Source organism: Lampetra planeri, chromosome 46 (assembly GCF_965212315.1).
Source record: "Lampetra planeri chromosome 46, kcLamPlan1.2.h2, whole genome shotgun sequence".
Classification (NCBI taxonomy): domain Eukaryota; kingdom Metazoa; phylum Chordata; class Hyperoartia; order Petromyzontiformes; family Petromyzontidae; genus Lampetra; species Lampetra planeri.
Window position 1 is genome coordinate 259058 of NC_136152.1, and position 22413 is coordinate 281470.

Sequence of the window (22413 nt, forward strand, 5' to 3'; positions counted from 1 at the left end):
TCCTATCATGAGGGAGCTCTAGAGAGCCTTTGGCCTACTCGTCCATGTAGGCCAAACTTCCTGGAAGGTGGGAGTATCCACACGTTTACCCCCATTGCATACGACCGCCTGGTCGTTGGTTGTACCGGCTGGCGAGACAGGTGACGGTTTAAAAACTTGCACCATTGTTTCAAATATAGCGGGGCTGCGAGATGGAACCTGCAGCCTCTGGAGTGCACAAACAGTGTGGGAACCAGTAGGCCCACTTATCAACAGCAGTAATATTATTTGCATAGGGAAAACGTTACATTTTTCCTGGTGGAGTAAAAGTCGGGAGTAAGTTGTCTTGAAATGCACGAGTCATTTAAGCGGAAAAAAAAAGATGCTCTTTATTTATCAACTCAAGTATAGGACTGGCTTAAAATATCAATGGTAAGGGACTGCATTAACACGAAGTTACCATTAACATTTTCAGCCAAATGCAATATTACAGAGCAGGGGGTCGCAGTAACATGCGTACCTCAACCATAGGAAGATAAAGTAATTCCAGGAAGAACAGTAAATTAGACATGACCTATCCACTGTTAGATGACCTCCCCCCCCCTCCCATACAAAATGTCAATTCATCAGCTTGGTGAGCATGTCGCTCCATGTACAGGAGCCATCTGCCTTGCTCCATCTCCGCAACCAACGTCCTCTCTGGAATATCTTGGGTGGTCTCAACCATTAGCCATCATCACCTCTTGTAGCTGTGTTCTGTCCAAGCCCACTAACATTAAATCATTGTCTTTGACCTGAGTGTTCTCTAATCCATCTGTTCCTATTTCTCCTGCCCGTGTCTCTCCCCATGTGTCTCCAAGTGTCCCATCTCTGCCTCCCCTCCCTGTGTCTCCCCCATTCTGTTTCTCTCCTCTCCACGTTTTCTCCCTCACGGTCTCCCATTTCCACACCTCCCGGCGTCTCCACACTCTCCTTCCCTGTGGTCTTCCAGTCCCATGCCTCCGTCTCCCCTCTCGTTCCCCGCGGTCTCCCCCCGTACTCGTGTTTCCCTCTTACGTGCGTCTACCCCGTCTCGCTGCTGGCGTGCCTTCCCACGTAACCTCTTGGCGCCGTCCTGCCCGCGCGTCCTCTGCTCGAACTCCGGCCGCGGCTGCGGGTGCATGCGCTTCACGTGCTCGTCCAGCGTGAAGGCCCGCGCGAACGGCAGCCCGCACTCGTGGCACAGGTAGGGCCGCTCGCCCGTGTGGGTGCGAGCGTGCTTGGCGAGCACGTCGCTCCGCGCGAACGTCCTGCCGCAGCGGCCGCAGACGAAGGGCCTCGCACCCGAGTGCCAGCGCAGGTGCTTGTGCAGCGTCGCCGACTGCGTGTACGCCTTGGGGCACAGGTGGCAGGCGTAGGCCCGCGTGCCCGTGTGCACCGCGCCGTGCCGCGCCAGGCTGTCGGGCTGCGTGAACGTGCGGGGGCACGCGGGGCAACGGAAGACCCTCTCGGCCGCGTGGTTACGCTCGTGCCGCACTGCCGCCCACTGGCTGCCGAACGCTTTGCCGCACTTGCCGCACTCGAAGCTGCGCTCGCCCGCGGGGGCGTGGGACAGCTGGTGCCTCCGCAAGCCGCCCGCGTACCGGTACGTCTTTCCGCACGTGGCACAGACGAAGCTTCCCCACTTCTTCTTGTTGCCTTCGCGATGCTCGGCCGCCGGTTGCAGCGGCCTCGACTGCTTCTCTCTCAACCGGCGCCGCTTCTCCTCCGCTCCCAACTTGTGCCCTCGTTTGATGGACACCGACCGGCACTGCGGTGGATGCGTGCCGAGCGAGGTGGAAGACGCACGGCACTGGAGGAGTTCACTCACAGACCTGGGTAACCTCGTGAGATGAATCCTGATCTCCAGGATTTTGTTGTGACCGTTTGGGCTTTGGTAGACCTTCAAGAGGTCGGACGATCCTTCCCTTTTCCAACGCGGGGATGAACGTGCCGTGCCGGGCTCGGAGCTTGAGTCGGCCACATCTATTGATAATACATGACGATAAAATACAGACGTGAACATTTATTTAGATTTTTCCCTCCCAGCCCCCTCCCCTAATTATTTTAATTGTGCTCGTAGAGTATAATATCATGTGATGAAGGATTTGGAAATCTTCGTTAAGCCTTGCACCCAGAGTTGTTGCAGAACGCCCCATGGGAGAAAACAGTTCCACAGGACTTCTGAAAAAAGTGATCTCTTTCCTTGAGACGAGTGTTCCTCACTCACGGGGGCACCTTCGCCGATAAGACCTCATCAGTGTAAGGGCCGTCACACATTTGAAACCATTGGGGGTTTGTGACAGCAGCACATCAGAGCCGCACGTGGCCTTGCAATGAAGGCCACTGCTTTACTTGATAGGGGGCGTGCTTTCCCAGAAGCTCTTGCTGTGAGATTAACGCCACGGTATTCAAAACGGATATACAGTATATTTTTTTCTGAATTATAATTCAACATATCGATGATTTTTCTGTGCATTATTTTGGTGGCCGGGCTGACACCCAACAATTTCACTTAACTTGAGAAAACGGATTTAATTATGGGTGACCGAGACCTGGAGTCAATCCCAGGGCTTTAATCTGTGCCGGTTCACCACGCCGGGCACCTCCTTTGAAACTCGACCACTGCCAAGCACCTCCACTGCTTTGGGTGTTTCTAGCATTGTGGTTGAGACGCAAATTGACTCGTGCTCTTAAAGTCGCGTGGAGTAAACATTCACACCAGAAGAAGGAGAGTTTGTCATTGTTAGGCCGCTTGCCAATGCGCCCATAAGCTAAAAACTTGTGCGTACACGTAATGTAGCAATGTAGCGGCGATAGGCCCTGATAAGGGGAGTATGTGTGTGTGTTTTAAAGACTTAAGACGATAGGATCAAGTGCTGTAAGCGAGCACCTACACAGCATAAAGACAGCCATTCATGTACATGATGGTCCAGATGTCTTGTGACCCTCCCCCCCCCCCATTTAATTCCATAAAACTTAATAAAAACATATTTCAAACACAAATGAATGTGCAAAGGGGGCATTTTTTTAGAGGTCAATTAATTGGTCGGTCAGAACACAGCTGGACCACCCTACCACAATATTTAGAAACAACACACACAACACAAAGCACACACGGCATGCACATTATTATACAACACACAGCAGACACCACGACCACTCGTACACGCGGACGCACTCGGGCACACCAGTCGCACGCAGCCAGTCAGACAACGAACCTTCCACTTCATCGTCTTCTTCCTTCACGACTTCGTTCTTCACGACGACCGGTGCGAGGTGCTGAACCTGGACGCGTCCTCTCTCGCCCTCCACAGCAGCAGCAGCACCACCATCATCATCACCACCACCATCATCATCCCACGCGAACACCTCCTCCTTCACGGTGCGGACCTCCTCGCCAAGCTCTTCACCCTCACCCACCTCACCCACCTCATCGCTCACCTCATCACTCACCATCCTCGCCTCCTCGCCTTTCACGCGGACCTGCATCGTCACCTCGCCTGTGTTCGTCACCCTCATAACCTCCTCACTCATCGCCCTCACCTCGTCGCCTAACACCCTCACCTTCATCACCCCCTCCTCACCCGCCTCCCTCACCTCCTCACCCTCCACCCTCACCTCCTCACCTCCTCACCCACCTCGCTCACCTCCTCACCCTCCACCCTCACCTCCTCACCCGCCTCCCTCACCTCCTCACCCTCCTCCCTTACCTCCTCACCCTCCACCCTCACCTCCTCACCCGCCTCCCTCACCTCCTCCTCCACCCTCACCCTCCACCCTCACCTCACCTCCTCACCCGCCTCCCTTACCTCCTCACCCTCACCTCCTCACTCGCCTCCCTCACCTCCTCCACCCTCACCTCCTCACCCTCCACCCTCACCTCACCTCCTCACCCGCCTCCCTCACCTCCTCACCCTCCACCCTCACCTCCTCACCCACCTCGCTCACCCTCCACCCTCACCTCCTCACCCGCCTCCCTCACCTCTCGGGACCCCCCGCGACGCCTCTCCCGTTGCCCCCGGCCTCGGCGAGCCTCGCCCGGCGCGGGTTCTAGGCAAGAGCCGGGGGTCCCGTGGGGTTTAGGCCACAAATGTAACAGGGGGCTTGCTGAAGTCCCGCCGCTCTTGGCGAGACGGGGAACTTGAAGAGCGCGTTAAGAACCCCTCCACCTCCTCGGCTCCTCCTCTGAGCCTAACGAGGTGAAGGGAAAGCCACGTAAAGTATCCGCCAGCTCTCCCACACGTGGCGGTGGTGAACGAGTTGAAGAAGAAGACGCAGACGCACGCCGCAGAGTCCCCCCCCCCACAGGGTCCCCTCCCCCCCCACAGGGTCCCCCCCCCCCACAGCCCCCCCCCTACAGGGTCCCCTCCCCCCCACAGGGTCCCCCCCCCCCCACAGGCCCCCCCCACAGGGTCCCCTCCCCCCCACAGGGTCCCCTCCCCCACAGGGTCCCCTTCCCCCCCCCCCACAGGGTCCTCCCCCCCCACAGGGTCCCCTCCCCCGCTCCCCCCCTCCCCCCCCCTACAGGGTCCCCTCCCTCCCCCACAGGGTCCCGGGTTCGAACCTTCACAGTGGCAGGTGATCGGTTCAAGTTCCTCGGCTGGAGAACAGCTTACGACCTGTGGCCAGGTAGCTTCTGAAAGAGCTTTTGGAGCTCAGTGGATCTTACCTGGTCAAATAAAAATGTTGTTATATAAACAGTAGTCGTTGTATTCTTGGTTCTTTCTTTAAAGTCACGTAGATAGAAAGCAAAAAAGAAAATAAATAAAAATGATAAAAGCAAAAAATAAAAGTGAAATTAAATGAAAATAAAAATAATTTGAAAATATTGCAATTTTAAAATGTTATATTCAAATTATAATTTTATTATTTTTAGTTTTCTATCTACGTGACTTTACCGAAACAACCAAGAATATGAATTCCTGCAGACACGATTCAGTCGTTTGTGCCCCGAGCTCCCGCACCCCCGACGGACGGCCACGTCTCCACTTGCCAAGTCTGGAGTCGTCGTCACTTGGATTTCTTCCCACGGTCCACTCCGAGGCGCCCTGCCCTTCTCGCGCCGTTTGGTCCCAGCTCACCAGCAATCATCATCGTTCCAATTTCTGGGACCAAACGTGATATGACGTGAAGGCCCTTCGTCCAGCAGTGCATTTACAAGCGCGATGGACGTGCACACAATCATGCCCCAGCCCCTTTTGTGGGGTGGCGGTGGCAGAGCGATCAGCACGCGATCCGAGTTCGCCTCTCGCTCACGACCAACACCAATGACGATTATCCGAACCGGTTCTGGGCCTTCCTTAGGTCGGCTCGGACTCAAATAAGTACCTGGTGCGGTGTAACAAAAACAATTGCCACTGCGGAGACAAAGGCGGTCGGGCATGGTGCTAGCCACCTACCCACCCCCAAGTGTACCAGGCCGGCCTTCATGTGCTACTCACTAACAGCACTTGCCACAAGTCTGTTATGGCTATACGGGGGATCTTTGTCTTTGTTGCCGATCTCTTCTCTCCGATGCCCGGCGGTAACGTGGGCCAGCAAGTCCAGGCGGTGTTCTTTGATGAGCGATGTGTTTACAGCAGCGGCAGACTTTCTCGTTTGTCATCACGTCATCGCATGATGCACGTGTACAAATCGTAAACAATGACAAGGGAACAGCAGCCGATACGTTTGCGAAGATGCGTGGCGAGATGAATGCTCCGAAAGTGAACCACGTGTGGATAGAGAACAATCACATTAAACACATTGTCCTGCGGAGGAAGCTGGTAGGAACGTTGGGTTGCTCGGTCAATGGCCAGGGTCAACGGCGGCGTGGTGTATTCCGCAAATATGCCCGACCGTGAGGGCGGGCACAAGCCGGCGTGAGTAGGTTACACGTTGAGTTTTATAAGGGCACCACGGGGTGACCAGCCCCTCCCCACCCAGCCCCACCCTCCCCACCCAGCCCCACCCTCCCCACCCCTCTCATTTTCGGATGACGGACGGACGGACAGACACAATAATCCCCTGTGGGCTGGTGGAACCAGGTTCCTACCAGTATAATAATCACGTTGCCTTAAAAAACAAGTCGTGAGCTTTGAGCGGGCTGAATTTCTGGGAGGGATAACGGCCAATGGTCGAGCCATGCGATGGAATGGCAGCCAAAGTCGTGAAACAACGCCCGACGAGGACGACTTGACAAGCAGACGCAACAATGGGATGAGCTCATGCGCAGGCACGAGATGACGCACGGTGGCAATGCGAGACCACAGCAGTGTGAAGCGGCCTTCATCCCACAGCAGACAACGGTCGACGATTAATGTAACCGCAATTAAATTGCACGAGATGTAATGTTGCATACATACATGAATCTGACACCAAGGTCTGGAAACTGACAGGCTGTCGAGCAGTCCGGAGCTTGGCTCCACACCTCCGACTTGACTGCAAAATCTACAACGGTTTCTTGCAAAACGTTAAGCTCTAAAACTGGTAGGAACCACCTGGTTCCACCAGCCCACAGGGGAATTATTGTGTCCGTCCATCGTGCATACAAAAATGGGAGGGGTGGGGCTGGGTGGCGGGGAGGGTGGGGAGGGGCTGGGTGGGGCTGGGTGGGGTGGGGCTGGTCACGTGGTGCCCTTATAAAACTCGACGTTTAACCTACTCACGCCGGCTTGTGCCCGCCCTCACAGCCGGCCATATTTGCGGAATACACCACGCCGCAGTTGACCCTGGCCATTGACCGAGCAACGTTCCTACCAGCTCCCTCCGCAGGAATGTGTTTTAAAGACGAGCCACTGTGAAAAGATAAGACCTAGAGAAATATAAATTAAAACAATGGCCTCATTAATGTGTATTCTTTGGGTCTTTCGGTTAAAATATTCACACCGCGAACCTCACATCGCAAATGTTTTCAATCATTTATTATCAACAAAGCCTTCAAAATACAGATCACCGTAGAACCGTATGTCCATGACTTACAGGATTAAATACAAAACCTCTGCCTTTATTGTGAATTAAGCAAATTAATCGTTTTATCTACTTTATTAAATACACAGTTTGGTAGTTAGACGTCAATGTTAACGTTGCGTTTGAAAAGCTCCCCCACGCAGCAGCATGCACATAAGACTTAACTACCGATTACATTGTGTTACCACAAACTTCACCGGTGAGCCGAAGCAATGAACCTTTGGCAGTCGTTAACCGTAACAAATCACATAATATTTAGACCTATTATCTGGAAACGATTTTTTTTTTAACGGGACAGTTAAATCGGGCCGCATTGACGCTGCTGTGGTTGTTTCAGTAACAAAAACGCTCCGACAAGTCCATTCCAGCGTTGATCACACTTCTCGTGTTTACCTTCACCGACAATGCAGGAAGCCCCGGTGTGTGACATCCCCGAAACTGCCTGTAAAGACGCATCTCAAGATCTCAACCGTTCTTTCCCATTTCAAGCTACAAGCCCAATGTCCCATTTTTAAACCAAGTTCTGCTCTTCTGAATTTCACAATTGTCCGTAGTCGTCAGTGTCACAGCACATGACCATATCACCAAGAACGCGTCCCATCTCCACGGGGACCTCTCAAGTGAAGGGTCGCAGAAGCAGCCTGCATGGCGCTTGGAAGGGCAACCCACCGCACAATGAACTCCAGGAGTGCGCTTGCTGCGTGGCAACGTTGTGAGGGCGGCAGAGGGCAATGCAGCACAATCTATAGTTCTGGACCAGTGGTCCACCACCTCTCCAGCGATGCATCATGGCCCAATTCAACTTACTCTTCGTAGTCTTCTTGGTTCTTTCGGTAAAGTCACGTAAAAGGGAAATAATAAAATAATATACATTAAACAATTAAATAATTCTCGCGACGTTTCGGCCACAACGCAAGCAGCCGTCCTCAGGTGAAGAACAGGTCTGTCGGAAAGACAGCGTCTGAATTCAGGCGCTGTCTCAGGTGAAGAACAGGTCAGTCGGAAAGACAGCATATGAATTCAGACGCTGTCTTTCCAACAGCCCTGTTCTTCACCTGAGGACGGCTGCTTGCGTTGTGGCCGAAACATCGTGAGAATTATTTTATGTTTAATTTTTATTATTTTATTATTTCCCTTCTACGTGACTTTACCGAAAGAACCAAGAAGATGAATCCCTGCAGTCACGAAAGCTTTAAATCGAAATTTACTCTTCGTAGGTCAACATGTTTCTCAACCCGCGAATGTCTTCGAATCCACGTGGCTCCTCCGTCGGTGTAATTTCAAGCATCTTAATTCACACCTTTTCTTTCGTTCTCTGCCCGACGACAAATGCTCAGCCCAAACCTCCTGCACCCCCTGTCCAATCTTCAACTCTATTTTCTTCCGTTTCACCGTCCAGTCCCAATCCCGTTTCTTAAAGGCTTCAACAAGCACGTTAATCGGGGGTCGCACAAACTCAGCACCATCATCATTTGCAGTGCCCAAGAAAATATTCTCACACACCCCCGGCAGAGTGGGTGTTTTGTGCCAAGGCCCTTTTTTGGAGGCGAGCACAGCCAAAAGGCAATGGACTTGCAGATGGAGGCAGCATACGGCAATGCTAAGAACAGGTGCAGTGTATTTGGTTCATCACTGTAAGGACACCACACAACTGTGAACCATTCATACTGTAGAATTGGGATATGCAATGTGGTCAGTTAATCAAATAAAAACTTATTTTACAATAATACAGCACACCACTGAAATACAGGCATAATTCAGAGGTATGCCATGGCATACCCTGTTATTCTTATACAGATAAAATTGGCCTGGAGGTGATGGTGGTGGTGGAGCAGTGGTGCAGTTAGGGACTTTGTTACAGTACAGTACTAAACGCAGCTAACGGCAGATCACAGCACGACTTTGACCACTTAAGTCTCGAGCTTTCGGGGAGGGTGCGACTTTCATTTATATTTCCTCTCAAATTTTAGCGGTCCCCCGCAAGCCCCTCCCCGTTCACACGGGGGCAGCGATATAAATCCACGTACGGTTGTGTTGAGGACACTCCCGATTTGTGGAGTGTCCCAACGTGCTTAAGTTACGACAGATTAAGCTTTCATTACACCAGTGCAACTGGACACACCAAATCCAGCCAACGTGATGGTCATAACAAAATATACAAAAGTATTTAATTTGCTTCGGGAAGCTTGTTTTAACTTTCCTTATTCCTCAGCAAGACTTTTAAGTGGAGCGAATACATTTTTGGATCGGTGTGAAAGTTCAAAAACGGACTTTGACATAGGCATTATGATTTCGCGATCTGGCAAGACCCTGGGCGCCATGGTTCTCAGACCCCCCCCAACCACACCCCACGATTCGTAAAAAAATTTTACTGAATTAAATCCCTCGTACAACTAAAAGATATACAATTACAAATATTTTCACATAGGGTACACATTCTTCTATTATAACGATACAGAAAATAAAAAGATAAGATATTTGTTTTTACCATTCCAGCCCACGGTAACAACGTACAGTAGTAGGTAAGTGGTTTGAATAGTCGCAAAAAAGAGCGGAATCCATCGGCCAATCAATCATCGGATAAATGATTCCCAGTTCAAAAGCCCATAAGTGATTAAGTATCACTTTACCGAGTAGTTAAACAAACCCATTACCTACTTATATACCGATGAGACACACACCCACTCCCAAGAGGAAACTGGAGTACCTGGAGAAAACCCTCACAAAAGGGAAAACCCCCATCTCAAACAGATAAGACTCATCAGCAATCTGCTTCCCGCACTGCCAGCGACTGGCCACCTCAACCTCCCCGGTTGGGAATCTCACAACCGCCACCAACCCCGGGCGGGGGGGGGGCTACAGGCGTGGAGCTTCATAGGCACGGAACGAATCCACGTCACGATAAAAACGAATTGTCCCCTGGGCCAATTCCGTGGCGATTCGATCTGCCGGAGATTCTCGCCGTTTGTATAATCTCATTCTGTCTCATGTTTTTAAATATCCTAGCAGTTGACATCGGGCTTATCCTAGCAGTAACGCGCAAGGCTTTGTACTTACATTGAGCCCAATTTCCACAGGCGGTCGCCAACACACTCCCAACTCCGATTAGCATGGTTGTCTACGTAGGGTGCGAAAGAAGTTCAACATTTACATATATAGGAACATATATATTCCAACATCCTGTGCCGTGCACAGGATGGTGGGAAATTAATCATTTAATAATTATATTGTCGGGTGGGAGGGGGGGGTTTTTCCATCCCCACCCCTCCGTCCTCTGGTACAGCCCTAAAATCAATCTGCTCCTGGATAAGGGCCCTTCCCAAAGGCGTCGCATAAAACGAGCGTGCAAACAGTAAAGCAACGCACGTGGTTGCTAGCGGTTAACAAATGTTTTAATCCAGGAATCATTACACTCCTGACCACAAAAGACACACGGTTAAAACATCTCCCGTCTCCCAGCAGCACCAGCTCAAGCGGAACAACTCACATTCCCCCCCTCTTACTCGCCCGCCCGCCCACAACAAACACGCGCTGAGGACCGCTCCATTTGCTCGCGCTGCAAACTCCAAGAAGCGCCCCCCGCCGCCGGCTCAAAGCGCGTCATCGTTGGCCGGCGCCGGCACCCCGGCGAGGTCCAAGGCGGCGATGTGCACCTTGCGGTGTCGCGACAGGTGCGACGAGGTGATGAAGGCGCGGCCGCACTCGCCGCACTTGTATGGCCGCTCGCCCGTGTGCGTGCGCCGGTGCTGCGCCAGGTGTGCTGACTGCGTGAACGCCTTGCCGCAGAAGCCGCACTTGTACGGACGCTCGCCTGTGTGGATGCGCCGGTGCATGTTGAGCTGCGCGCTCTGCGTAAACGTCTTGCCGCAGTCCTGGCAGTGGTACGGCTTGTCGGCCGACGGCTTCCACCATACGCCCACCACCTCGTCGCCGTCGCCACCGCCCGCCGCCTGGCTCGGGCTGTGCTGCTGCTGCTGATGATGCTGCTGTTGCTGCTGCTGCGATGAGCCACCGCCCTTCACGGCCATGATGAGTTCCTCCAGCGTTTTGCTCTTGTCTGTTTTCCCGCCGCGGTGAGCGGGTCGCGACTGCTGGCGGCGGCGGCGCGACGAGGCGGCGTTATCGGCGAAGGAGGTGGCGCGGCGGGGGCCATGGCCGTCTGCGTTCTGCTGTGGCATGGCGAGCCCGGGCTGGGCGCCCCCGCCCCAGTGGTAACCGTCGTCCGACACGCCTTGCTCGTCGTCTTCGCCTGTGCAGAGAGAGGGGAAATCCACAGAATTGTCTCAGGAAGACTCAACGTAACCGTTGGCCTGACGCAGCCTGCGACTTAATTTCACGTGGTCCGCAGCCACAAGAGACCTACCACTTGGAAAGACCTAAACGATATTCATCCGTCAATACAAGCATCTCGGTACAAGGTTCCCTGTCCCTGGGCTGGAATTAATCATTGCATTTGGCGTTAACTTGTAACCGAGACCAGACTCTACACCCACTTTCTCTTTTCGCGTCATATAGAGGTAAAATTGCTTGGTTCACCGATGTGGCAGTCACAGCTAAGATTCTGCAATGGGCGAGACCGTACAAATGAGCCGTGACAATTCAAATGACAATTAACGTGCGCGTTGTCGTATTTGGCTACTATAAATTTCGACGTGATAAGCCACTTCACTGGACTATCATTTGTGGCCAGGTCGCTTCTGAAAAAGAGCTATACAGCTCACTGGGCCTTACCTGGTAAAATAAAAAATTGTAGTAAAAAAAAAAACGAGATAAATAAAGAAGCGACTTTTATTTTTCGATTTAAAGCTTTTGTGACTGCAGGGATTCATCTTCTTGGTTCTTTCGGTAAAGTTACGTAGAATAGAAATAATAAAATAATGATAAAACATAATAAAATAAAATAATAAATAATATAATAACGTGACTTTACCGAAAGAACCAAGAAGAATCGATTTTTCTTCATTCAAGTCATCCAACGGCGGTCGGAGGGGAAGCGAACCCCATTGCTGGCATCTCAAACCCTCCACCGCACAGCCTCCACCCCAAACCCAGCTCGTCACCTGGGAAGGCTTCGCTCTTGACCCTCCTCGGCAGGAAGCGGTAGCCACTGCTGCCGGCCATGTCGGCGGCATCAGGGTCGTCGTCGGTGGCGGTGGCGACGGCAGCGGCGTCGTCCACCATGGGACTCCCGGCCTCTGCCTCCGCCTCTTCTGCGGGGACAAGGTGCGGGGGAGGGGGTGCGATGACGAGTTGAGGATAAAAGAGAGGCAAGGTTAAACAGACGGGAAAACTCGCTCGGCTAAATAGCATCGATGTACCGAGAGGCTTTACCATTTCTGGCAATAAAACGGAAGGTGCTTAGATGTTTAAACACCTTTTGCAAGACATCAAGTCGGCATTAACACCTGTTTTATTGTCTGAAAGGGTAAAACCAATTAGATTTTTTTTCTCTCATCATTTTGATACTGCCAAATAAGTCCCATAGACATGATCGATGTGACGTGATCACCAAACCCGGGGGGGGGGGGGTATCAGACTTCTCGACCCTACGAGCCACGCGGCAAAATCCTCCTCTGGCCGAGAGCCACGTGACACCACATTATACCCTACACGGTATCACTAAAATTAGATGATAATAAAAATTACGTCAACTTCGAACCTACACAGTATTCGCAACAGAGGCGCGAGGAACCACACGCAAGCAGGAAGGCAGCACCGCTAAGACTCGGCACCAACAACTGGCCAAGCTCTGCAGTCCTCCATATGTTAAGATGTTAACGGGCGATTAATGGGCGTTTAAAAATGGGAGGAAACAGGAGCACCCGGAGGAAACCCACGCGTGCTAGGGGGAACAACTATCCCAGATTTTCGCTGTACCCGACTTCCCCTGGCAAGCCAGGGTATGACAACTCCTAGACGGCCACGGGGAGTCGCAACATTCGTGCGACAAGATAACAACAGGGTGACGAGGTGAGGTGGGGTAGGTAACAATGTGAAGAGGTAACAGGGTTAAACAACGCGAGCGGGCCAACGAGCCAATGTTACCTTTCCACGCGGCCTCAGTCTTGATGCGTCGCCACGACATCCCCGTCGCTTGCTGTCCGGCGGGGTCACGGGGGGCGCGAGCGGCAACGGCACGAGACTCCACCCCCAGTGCTGAGAGTGCGGAGGAAGGGGGAGGGTGAGGCGGGGGGGGATGCACGGTTAAGAACTGTGGCACCAAGCCACGAGACATTATTAATAACACACCATCGTAATGTGGTTCGCCTGCTTGCTGTGTGCTCGTTTGACGATTCAACGACTCGGTGGTAGAATGTGTAGCTAATCGGTGGCGTTTAGGCTCGGTGGTGCAACTTCGGTGGTACAGTTCAGCGCTACAATTCTGGTGGCAGAGATGTCGAGTGGTGCGATCCAGTAGCGCAGCGCCCTGGTAAAGAAATTGCCTCGATGGTTACCATCATAAGTACGGTTTGTCAGCGCGGTTGGCGGTACGACGCGGATCAACGGCAAAGTTTCGCAGCGCGGCAGTGCGGACCCAGGAGACCCTCACCGGCGGTGGCAGCATCTGTGTTGGGGCTCCCGTCCGTCCACGCGTTCTCCTCGTCCCACTCGGCACCCGCCATCGCCGTGCCCTCATCTTCGTCGTCAGGCAGGTACACCTCGTCACCGTCCACCGGGCCTAGGGCGAAGACGTAGCATTCACGTTGTCATTGTTGTGTTCCCATCCCTCCATCCTTGTGCTACTGGTGACATACAAGTACAGTAAAATGTCTCCAAGGGTAAGCCTGAATTCAGGATAGGCCACAGAGTGGAGAAGGTGAAAGGGAGGTGGGAGACGTGAATGACATTCGGGGTGAAAATAACGAAGAGGACTAAGAATGGCGGAGGCGTCGCATTGAGGACGAAGTTAGGGAGGTGATGGATGTGTAAGAGGAAGTGGCGAAAGTAGGACAGGGGTGGTACCGCTCATGATGGTGGAAGTGGTGGACAAAGTAGAGTTGGTGAAAAATGATGGTAAGAGCGGCGACAGAAGAGGGTTAGTGAAGCAAATCATTGGGCAATGCCATTAACAGATTACATGTCAGTCAAGGCAGAAACAAGTAATCAATCATGTTAAACTTAAAAATCGTAATTTTTCATTTTGTGAAACGATAAATCCATTTGTTTTCTCCTTAACTGGTGTGACAACGAGCAATGTATGTATAACTTATTTTGCACAGTACGTAGCCAGCCACCATTCTCCCTCTCGCGGTCTAACGAATCGTCACGATTTGTGCTCGCAGGTCAATTCAAACATCCACCAACATTCTGATAGGTCTAGCACCTCAGGTGGTTGCAAGGGTGATCACATCAACCCCACTATGTGCAACATAGGTGAGGCCAGGTAAACATATGTTTGAGGAATGGCCAGCGAAAGGAGAGTTGAGACAAGGTGGAGGAGGAGAAAGAGGTAATGAGGAAGTGAGGTCACAGCAATTTAAATTTAATTAAATTTTATTATTTTTATTTTCTATCTGCGTGACTTTACCGAAATAACCAAGAATATGAATTCCTGCAGTCATGAAAGTGAAGTAAAAAAAAATGTCACAGCAAGTCTGCGTGCTCTCACACAAAAGACAAATATCCCCGTAAAGTCTTAACACAGACTGTTGGGGCAAGTGCTTTTAACGAGCACCTATGCAGGCCTACACAACACACGATGGGGTGGGTGGCCAGTACCACGCCCAGCTGCCTTTTTCTCCCCAGTGGCAATGTTTGCACATCGCACCAGGTACTCATTTGAGGCAGAGTCGACCTAGGGGAGGACCAGGACTGGTTTAGATAATCATCACTGGCATTGGCCGTGAGCGGGAATCGAATTCAAGTCGCTTGCTTTTTGTAGCTGAGCGCAACCCGCTTACCGCTAGACTGCCGCTCTCTCAGACACACACACAGACAGACGCACCATCATCATCGTCGTCATCGTCGTCGTCGTTCAGGAGACCTCCATGGTTCGCCGGATCCAGGAAGGTGAACCTCTTGGCCGATTCAAGCAGCTCCTGGCTCAGGCTGTTGAGCGTCGCCACGATGGCCTCGAGCACCACGGCGATCGCAGACTGCGGCGAGAACTGCCCCTGGCCGCCGATACGTCCGCGGCGCGGCCGCTTGCCGGCGCCACGCGCCGTCATCACCACGCCGGACACGATGCGGCGCAGCACGGCGTAGTGCGCGAACGGCAGCTTCTCGCGAGCAAAGCGGAACAGCTCGGCCGTCACCTGCGCATCCTCTGCACACGCCAGAAGCTCCTCGTAGTCGGTGATGCCCAGGTCGCGCTCCATTGCCTCGGCGAACTTGAGCTTCATGCCCTGCGAGGCGAGCCACGCCGGGAAGTCCTCGTGCGGATTCGACATTGCCACTTTGGAAGCCATGGGGCGCGGTGGGTTTAAGTCGAGTCACCTGCGGGAGGGTGAGGGGGGGTGGAAACGTGACGTGCTGCGAACCGTTGCGACGCGTGCTCTTCGGCGATCAGACGACACCGGTGACGGAACACAAAGCTGCCAACTGTGAAGTGTGGATCAGAAATGTGGACATCGGACAGAGGTGGTGGAACGCAAGCCAGCGGCGACGAGGTTATTCCACCAGCTGCCAAAGGGAGGAGGGAGTGCGGGGTGCGATATTTGCCGATGTCCGTGCTAATTGCGGCACATGCTCATCAGTAATCACGCACCGTAAGACTGCACACAGCCAACTCTGTTCAGACAACCCCAATGATTGACACTGCGTTGGAAGCACTTCAGTAGTGACTCGACAAAAGGGCTGTACGTTATTATTATCATCGTCAACTGTTAGCTATGAATTATAAAGTGGACAGTGACAAAATGGAAAAGCTGAAATAATGCAGCGATTTCCATCACCTGCCAAAGGGAAGAGCTGTTGCATGCTGTGAATGTTGAGGATGGAGCTAACAGCGGCACGTGCTAATCAGTAATAATGTACCGTAACCGTGTGTACTGCCAGCGACGCAGAACGGACCAGATACATCGACATAAACGAAACGTAGGAGAAGCTGCAATAAGCACACGCATGCTTGGCATTTACACTGCGAGACAAAACGAGGAATGCACGAATCAACCAGAGTGGCTGTTGAGAAGCGTTTGCGTCTATTATAAGTGGGCTTGGGCTGGACGTGTTGCAAGAATGGATAATGGCTAATGGACGAGCCCAGTGATGGAATGGCAGCCAGAGAAGAGAAGGCACCCAAAGAGCATGTCCTGCAAATATGATGATGATGCGAGATAAAAGATCAGCAGCTAGATGGACGTCTCGTCGTGTGGCCATGAAGAACGGTAACGGGTTAGAAAGGCCTCAATTCAGCTGTGGATAAATCATGGCTGATGATTTTACATTACAGGGTGAACCTGGTGGGAGTGCTGTCACAGTGGTTCGTTCACTTCACCTGACGGCTCGGTTCTCGCCAATATTGAAATTAGCCCCCCACCCACCCTTTTCACTAACCTGCACTGGACCAGTATGGGAAGCCCTTCATCCAGCAGTGGAGTGACAAACGGCCGTAAATAATAAAACAATGCGGAGGCAGTTGCAGTGTTATTCTTTGCTCTTAACGTCTTCAAATGACTGACTGCCTCGTGTATGACCGAGAGTGGCTCAAGTAGGAGCTCTCGAGAAACGATCAATGCGTGAGACTGGCCCAGCCTAGGCGTGACTGGTCAGTTGCGGCATAAGAGTCGGGGTTCAACAAAGGCTGCGTGGAGGGAGGGAAGGGGATGGAAGCGAGGGGTGGGTTACCTCCTTTTCACGTATTTTTACATCCTGGAGCGAGAACGTTTTTTTGCGACGTTACAATACATCACGTGGATTTGTACGGCGTTTGAGATGTGACTGCATCTCAAGACGCTGTTACAGAAACGGTGGAGCGCGTGTGTTTTGTCAACCGGAAGCATCCTCAGTAATGGGGGGGGGGGGGGGGTATCGGGCGTAGATGGGTTTAAACAGGGGCAGTCGACAGTACGGATTGTTGGGAGGAAATAAGTCCAATACTTTTTTGGAGCAACAGGAGAACGAACGACCCTCCCTCCCACTGTGTGAAGGTTGACTAGAAACTTCGACGGGCTTGGTTGTTTGAGCGGAAGGGGGTGCGTGGAGGGGAGAGTTAGAACGAGTTGAGATGAGGGGGGGTGGGTAGTAGATAAGTGCGGGGAGGGAAGCTGAATGAGATGAGAGGATAGAGAGCGGGTACGAGTGTGTGGAGAGGAGACGAGTGCTTGGGGCGGAGTAGTGTTATAAGGGAGAGGAAAGGAGAGCGCGTGGAGGGGGCGTAGAGTGTCGAGTGCGATGACATGGGAGTGGTGGGAGAGTGCGTGTGCGCGGGGGCTGTGGAGCAGAGAGGCATGTCACAGGGGGTGACTTCAATGGAGGGATCTTGAAGACGGCAAAAGGTCTCGGCGTGTCCGCTGTTGACGTCAGACCCGTCTGGTCATAGCGAGCCCAGCAGCAGCAGCACGCGAGACTTGAGGAACGACGGCGGCAAAACGAAACCCCGGGGGGGGGGGCTTACTGCCAACAGAACGAGCCACGCTGTGCATCCTATTAATCGGCGTGGCTACTCCACTGCTAGACGAATGCATCCCCAAAGACGAATGTATCCCCAACGACGGAGGCATCCCCATCTATACAGAGTGCGCGATTCGATAATCAGAATGTCCATTTACGAACTGGAGGAATCTGAAGAGCACTGAAGCTCCTTAGGACGTCGCACCCCCAGAAAGGCTCCCATTCTCCTCGACCGACGGCGCCGTCGTCCGCGTGCACCGCCAGGCGCGTGAAGGCTAAATCCGCGATGGCCGAGACGGCATCCCCCCCCCACCTCTCTCGCCGTGACCCACGGCTCACGATCAGCGGCCAGCGACCAAATCGAAACCGGCCCCGTGGCCTCCATCGCCACTTGACCCCTCAACCCTCCGCGCGCTCTCGCACCCCAACACCGCGGCAAAGCGAATGGGCGGGCGCTCGACGCACGGGGCCAAACGACCCGCGAAGACCGACGCGAATTGTAATACTGCACGGGGAGCTGCGGCAAAGGCGTCGTTTTAAAAACGTGAACAGCGAAAGCGCCGAGGCCCTCGGCCCCCCCGCGACGCATCCTGACTCGAGCCTAGGCGAGCAGGCCGCATCGCCGCCCTCTGCGGCCCGCCGCGCGAGGCCTCCGCCTCTGCCGCCGCCGTCGCCGCCGCCACCTCGTCCCCCAGGCACCGCGCTTACGGAGGTGAAGTTGTGGAGTGGAAGACCTCACCAGGGAAGGCTGTGGGGGGGGAGGAGAGACCCTGAGCGGGGCTCGGTGTCGAACTCGGCTCGAGGAGACGCGGGCGGAGGAGGCGCGCGCGCGCCTTTGTCCTGAGGGGCGGGGCTGGGATTGTCACTTACGGGAGCCGGGGAGGGCCATGGGAACGGGGTGGGGGGTGAAAGGGGAAAACGCGATTTTTAATTCGATTTTCCCCTTTTTAAAATCCTTTATATTAAGTTCGCGTGCTTGCTTGCTTGCTTAGGACCGTGCAAATCTTTTGGTCGTTTTTTAACCCACTTCCCGTGATCCAATCGAGCTGACATTTTCCACACAGACTCGTTGTGCCAGACAATTATTGTTCGTGAAAAAAAAATCCCAAAATTGTACACTTTTTAGGCAAAAAAAATTATTTTACATATATTCAAATAGAACGCATTCATGGCTTTGGCTGAACGTCAGAGTGTAAGAGCCCAGAGCGTAACCCCTCCACAGGCCGTGGCGGAGTAGCGCAGTTGGTAGCGCCCTCGCTTCCCATGCCAAAGGTCGCGGGATCGATCCCCGCGTCCTCCACAGGCGAATATATTTTTAAATCCTTTATATTAAGTTCGCTTGCTTGCTTGCGTGCTTGCTTGCTTGCTTACGACCGTGCAAATCTTTCGGTCGTTTTTTAACCCACTTCCCGTGATCCAATCGAGCAGACATTTTCCACACAGACTCGTTGTGTGTGACAATTAATTTTCGTGAAAAAAAATCCAAAATTTTACACTGTTTAGGGAAAACAAATTAAATATTTAATTACCAATTGCTTAATGGTGGCAGACAATCATCTGACGCATAGGTGGCAGCCATCTCAAGCCAGAGGACGAGAGGACTCTAGCCGCCACGCATATAAAGGATTTATAGTGAAAAACTTTGTTTTTACGGGTTTACTTGTTATTTAATACTAGAAAGCGACTCGGGAGGCTGTTTTGAGTCGACAAATATTGAACGAACGTTGAGTTGCATCGGGCTCATCGGGCAATTGGCTTTCCTCGAACGAATTTGTTTAAGAGAAACAAGCGAGCCTGACTCAAATGTGCCGTATGTTGTTGCTAGCTGCTGCTCTTGATTGGTGCCATTCGAAATGTCTTTAAAATGTTGTGTTTAAATTTGGCCTGATGTAAATCATACTCTTAGGTTTGTTCCGGTAAAGTCACGTAGGTAAAAAATAAAATTTAAATTAATAAAAGTTATAATAGAAATAAATTAAAATAATTATATTATTACTTTTATTAATTGTAATTAAATTTTTTACCTACGTGACTTTACCGAAAAAACCTAAGAGTATGAATCCTTGCAGTCACGAAAGCTTCAAATCTAGAACTGATGTAAATCATCAGGTCAATTAAAAATTAGCCTGATGATGTAAATCAGGCCACGCTTGCAAACGAGACAATGTGTTGTTGTGTGTTCTCAACGGCGCATTACATTTAATCTCCTGGTTTTTTTTTATAAGCAAAGACATCACAGTGCTTGTCCCACGTGGGTTCTCATCAGCAGGTCAAGGCTCGTGAACCAACGTTGCTGGTCGACAAAGCCTCAATGACTTTGTTCAGATTCCTGCTGCATTGGAATGTTATGTGGGCCTCGGCAAGGCAAGGTAATTTACCCTTTTTACCGGGTAAAAGGGTAAAGGTGTCGACATGCCGAGGGGTAAGGTAAAGGGTAGGGATAAAGGTAGCGCGAAGTATTACCCGGCAAATACCTTGTTTACCGCTCGCTAAAAGCTCCGTGGCGCAGTCCGTGGCCTCCATTTAGAACTGGAATCATCGAGAGTATTCTATAGATGAATAAAGCGCTCTCCCTAGTATAGCATTGACCTGTTAGAAACCTTGTTCATGTTTCGTAGTTCCCCAGTAATGACCCTGTAATCGGGTTATTTGTATAGGGTAAGGGTAAAAGGTAAGGTAAAAGGTAAGATAAAAGGTAGGGTAAAGGTAGGCTCGTTGCTTTTGACATTTGACCTTACTAAAGGGTAAAAGGTAAGGGTATAGTGATTGTATTGTGGTAAGGTAAAGGGTAGGGTAAAGCTAGGCTCGTTGCTTTTGACCTTACCTTGCCGAGGCCTAATGTTATGGTCGATTCCATGAATGGGTGTTTTTTGGCAGAAACGTGGGTCAATGACTAATAGAGAACCATAACGGATCACGACAACTTGTACATTCGTCTTTAGTTGTATTTAACTCCGGTCGTTCTCGCAGCGGCTTCTGGCTATCGCCATCGAACACCGCGGCCGTCTGGAACGCTCTTCCTTGCGATGTCAGGAAGCCGCTGTAGCTGTGCACTTTTAAATCGTCTCGATTAACAATCTCATTTTTTTCTTTCGCTTGTTGTCCTTCCCCCGCACCTCTGACTGGCACGGTTGGCTACGTACGGTGCGAAAGAAGTTCAGCGCACGCACGGCAAGTGGAACGTGCGCGTGGATCACGGAACAATTGCAATTCAGAGACGTCGTATTTTGGGTGCGAAGAAAGACGGAGCAAAGTGCTTGGGCAGAACTTGTTCGCTGGAAGGGATGGTCGAGACTAAAAACGGAGTTGGAATCAAGGGGTGAGGCGGCAGGAGACATGCCCAGGTGTACACCCTCCGAGGAGATGGAGCAACGAGAGTAGCGCGTATTCAGCTCATACGAATTGTTACGTCGTGAGACTGTGAGGGGTAGTGACGGCTTGGGGAAGCCTTCATCCAGCAGTGGATAGATCAAGGCTGGTAATGGAATCAGTCACTGCTCAAACGAGCGGTAGGGACTGTGGTCATCTGCCCTGGCAGCCCTGAATCACCACCAGCATCATCATCAGCAGCAGCTATCATCATTCTACTGCTGGATGAAGGCCTTCCCAAAAAGTCCCCATCAATCGTGAAAGCCAGTGGTGGAAATTCCACGTTCCCTTGGCAAGAGCCCAGTCACTTGGTAGGAGAGCCACCGATGATTTAACACAATTGATGCTACTCTTTTTGACACCTTTAAACCAATATGAAGTTACAAACAAACAGTAAAGCACAGCGAAAAAATACATAATTGTTCTCCTTTATTGAAACTATGCAAGTTACACAGACGAGGAACAGTACTCAAACACATCCTTCTATGAAGCTATACCCGAGCGATAACACTGCTGATAGAGAGAAAGATGGATTAACGTAAGGTTGACTGCGAAATTGAGAGGCGGCGGGGGTGGGAGGGGTGGGCTACATACAACAAACAAACCAGAAACAAATCTTCAATAATTCGCACCCAAGCGAGCAGTGCGGTGAATGTGCATCACGGTGATCGGTGAGATCATAAATGTGTCACATGGCTCGTCAGCAGCTTCGTCCCATTCGTCCAAACTCCAGGGTCGGGGTGCCACTTGAAGCAAAGCCAAACAGCTTGCCCCTCGTCATCGCTTCACCTTACGAGAACCACCGTCCTTTATTTCATTCACGATACATGTTTCACCTCGATAACCCCTTCTGATTGGAACATCTCATACGCAAGGGTGTCCAGGGTTATCAATTGACACAATCTCTTGCACGGTCCCGACACAATTCCTTGTGTTGCCTCCGAAACGTCGTGATTTTTATTGTTTTATTTTTATTAATTTTACTTACGTGACTTTACCGAAAGAACTAAGAGTATGAACCCTTACCAAGCCCTTCCCTGCCGATCTGCAGGACGCCGTGATTTAATCGAGACTCGGGGAGACCTGTATCACAATCGGAGTCTTGATTGAGAGTTGGAAAAGATCGGGGATTTTTTGGGAGGATCCCAGTTTTGAGATTTGAACCTTATGGCGGTACCATAGTACCCCGGCTCTCGCATAATGTCCGTGATGCAGTCATTTTTAGTCTGTTGATGGTCGGCGATGCGGCAATGGACTCATCTCGTACGAGCGTTCAGGGTTTCGGCGTAATCGTCCTCGCTGCGTTTCGACATCGTGGAGTGGCACCACCGATTTCGGATTGATTGGTACCCCAGTCGCGGAGTGAAGTCCACCCCTGGAAAAAATAGTGTCCCAGAAATAAAATATTTAATTGCCTCGGCCGTTTTGTATTATTTGGTACCCCGGGGTACCGCCATAAGGATCATTGACTCTGCAAGACTGGGCGTCAGTTTGGAGACTTGATGAATAGTAAGAGAATGATGATCGCAGGATCAGGATTGATGT

The 22413-nt window shown here is 51.7% G+C and overlaps 2 protein-coding genes across 3 annotated transcripts; both read right to left on the reverse strand.

The window, feature by feature from the left end:
• Nucleotides 1-342: 342 nt before the first annotated feature.
• Nucleotides 343-3626, reverse strand: LOC144733265 (uncharacterized). Its single transcript, XM_078615062.1, has 2 exons — nt 3219-3626; nt 343-1983 (listed from the first exon to the last, which is right to left on the reverse strand). Exons 1-2 carry the CDS (start codon nt 3568-3570, stop codon nt 908-910), a joined length of 1428 nt encoding a protein of 475 aa, XP_078471188.1. The 5' UTR covers nt 3571-3626; the 3' UTR covers nt 343-907.
• Nucleotides 3627-6887: 3261 nt separating this feature from the next.
• On the reverse strand, nt 6888-18351 carry LOC144733269 (uncharacterized). 2 transcript variants are annotated; one of them, XM_078615071.1, is made up of 6 exons: nt 18239-18351; nt 14894-15384; nt 13499-13627; nt 12994-13104; nt 12009-12158; nt 6888-11197 (listed from the first exon to the last, which is right to left on the reverse strand). In XM_078615071.1, exons 2-6 carry the CDS (start codon nt 15354-15356, stop codon nt 10539-10541), a joined length of 1512 nt encoding a protein of 503 aa, XP_078471197.1. In that variant the 5' UTR covers nt 15357-15384; nt 18239-18351; the 3' UTR covers nt 6888-10538. The 2 variants fall into 2 exon arrangements, with proteins under 2 accessions (XP_078471197.1, XP_078471198.1); XM_078615072.1 differs by having other exon boundaries at nt 18208-18351.
• Between the last annotated feature and the right edge of the window lie 4062 nt (nt 18352-22413).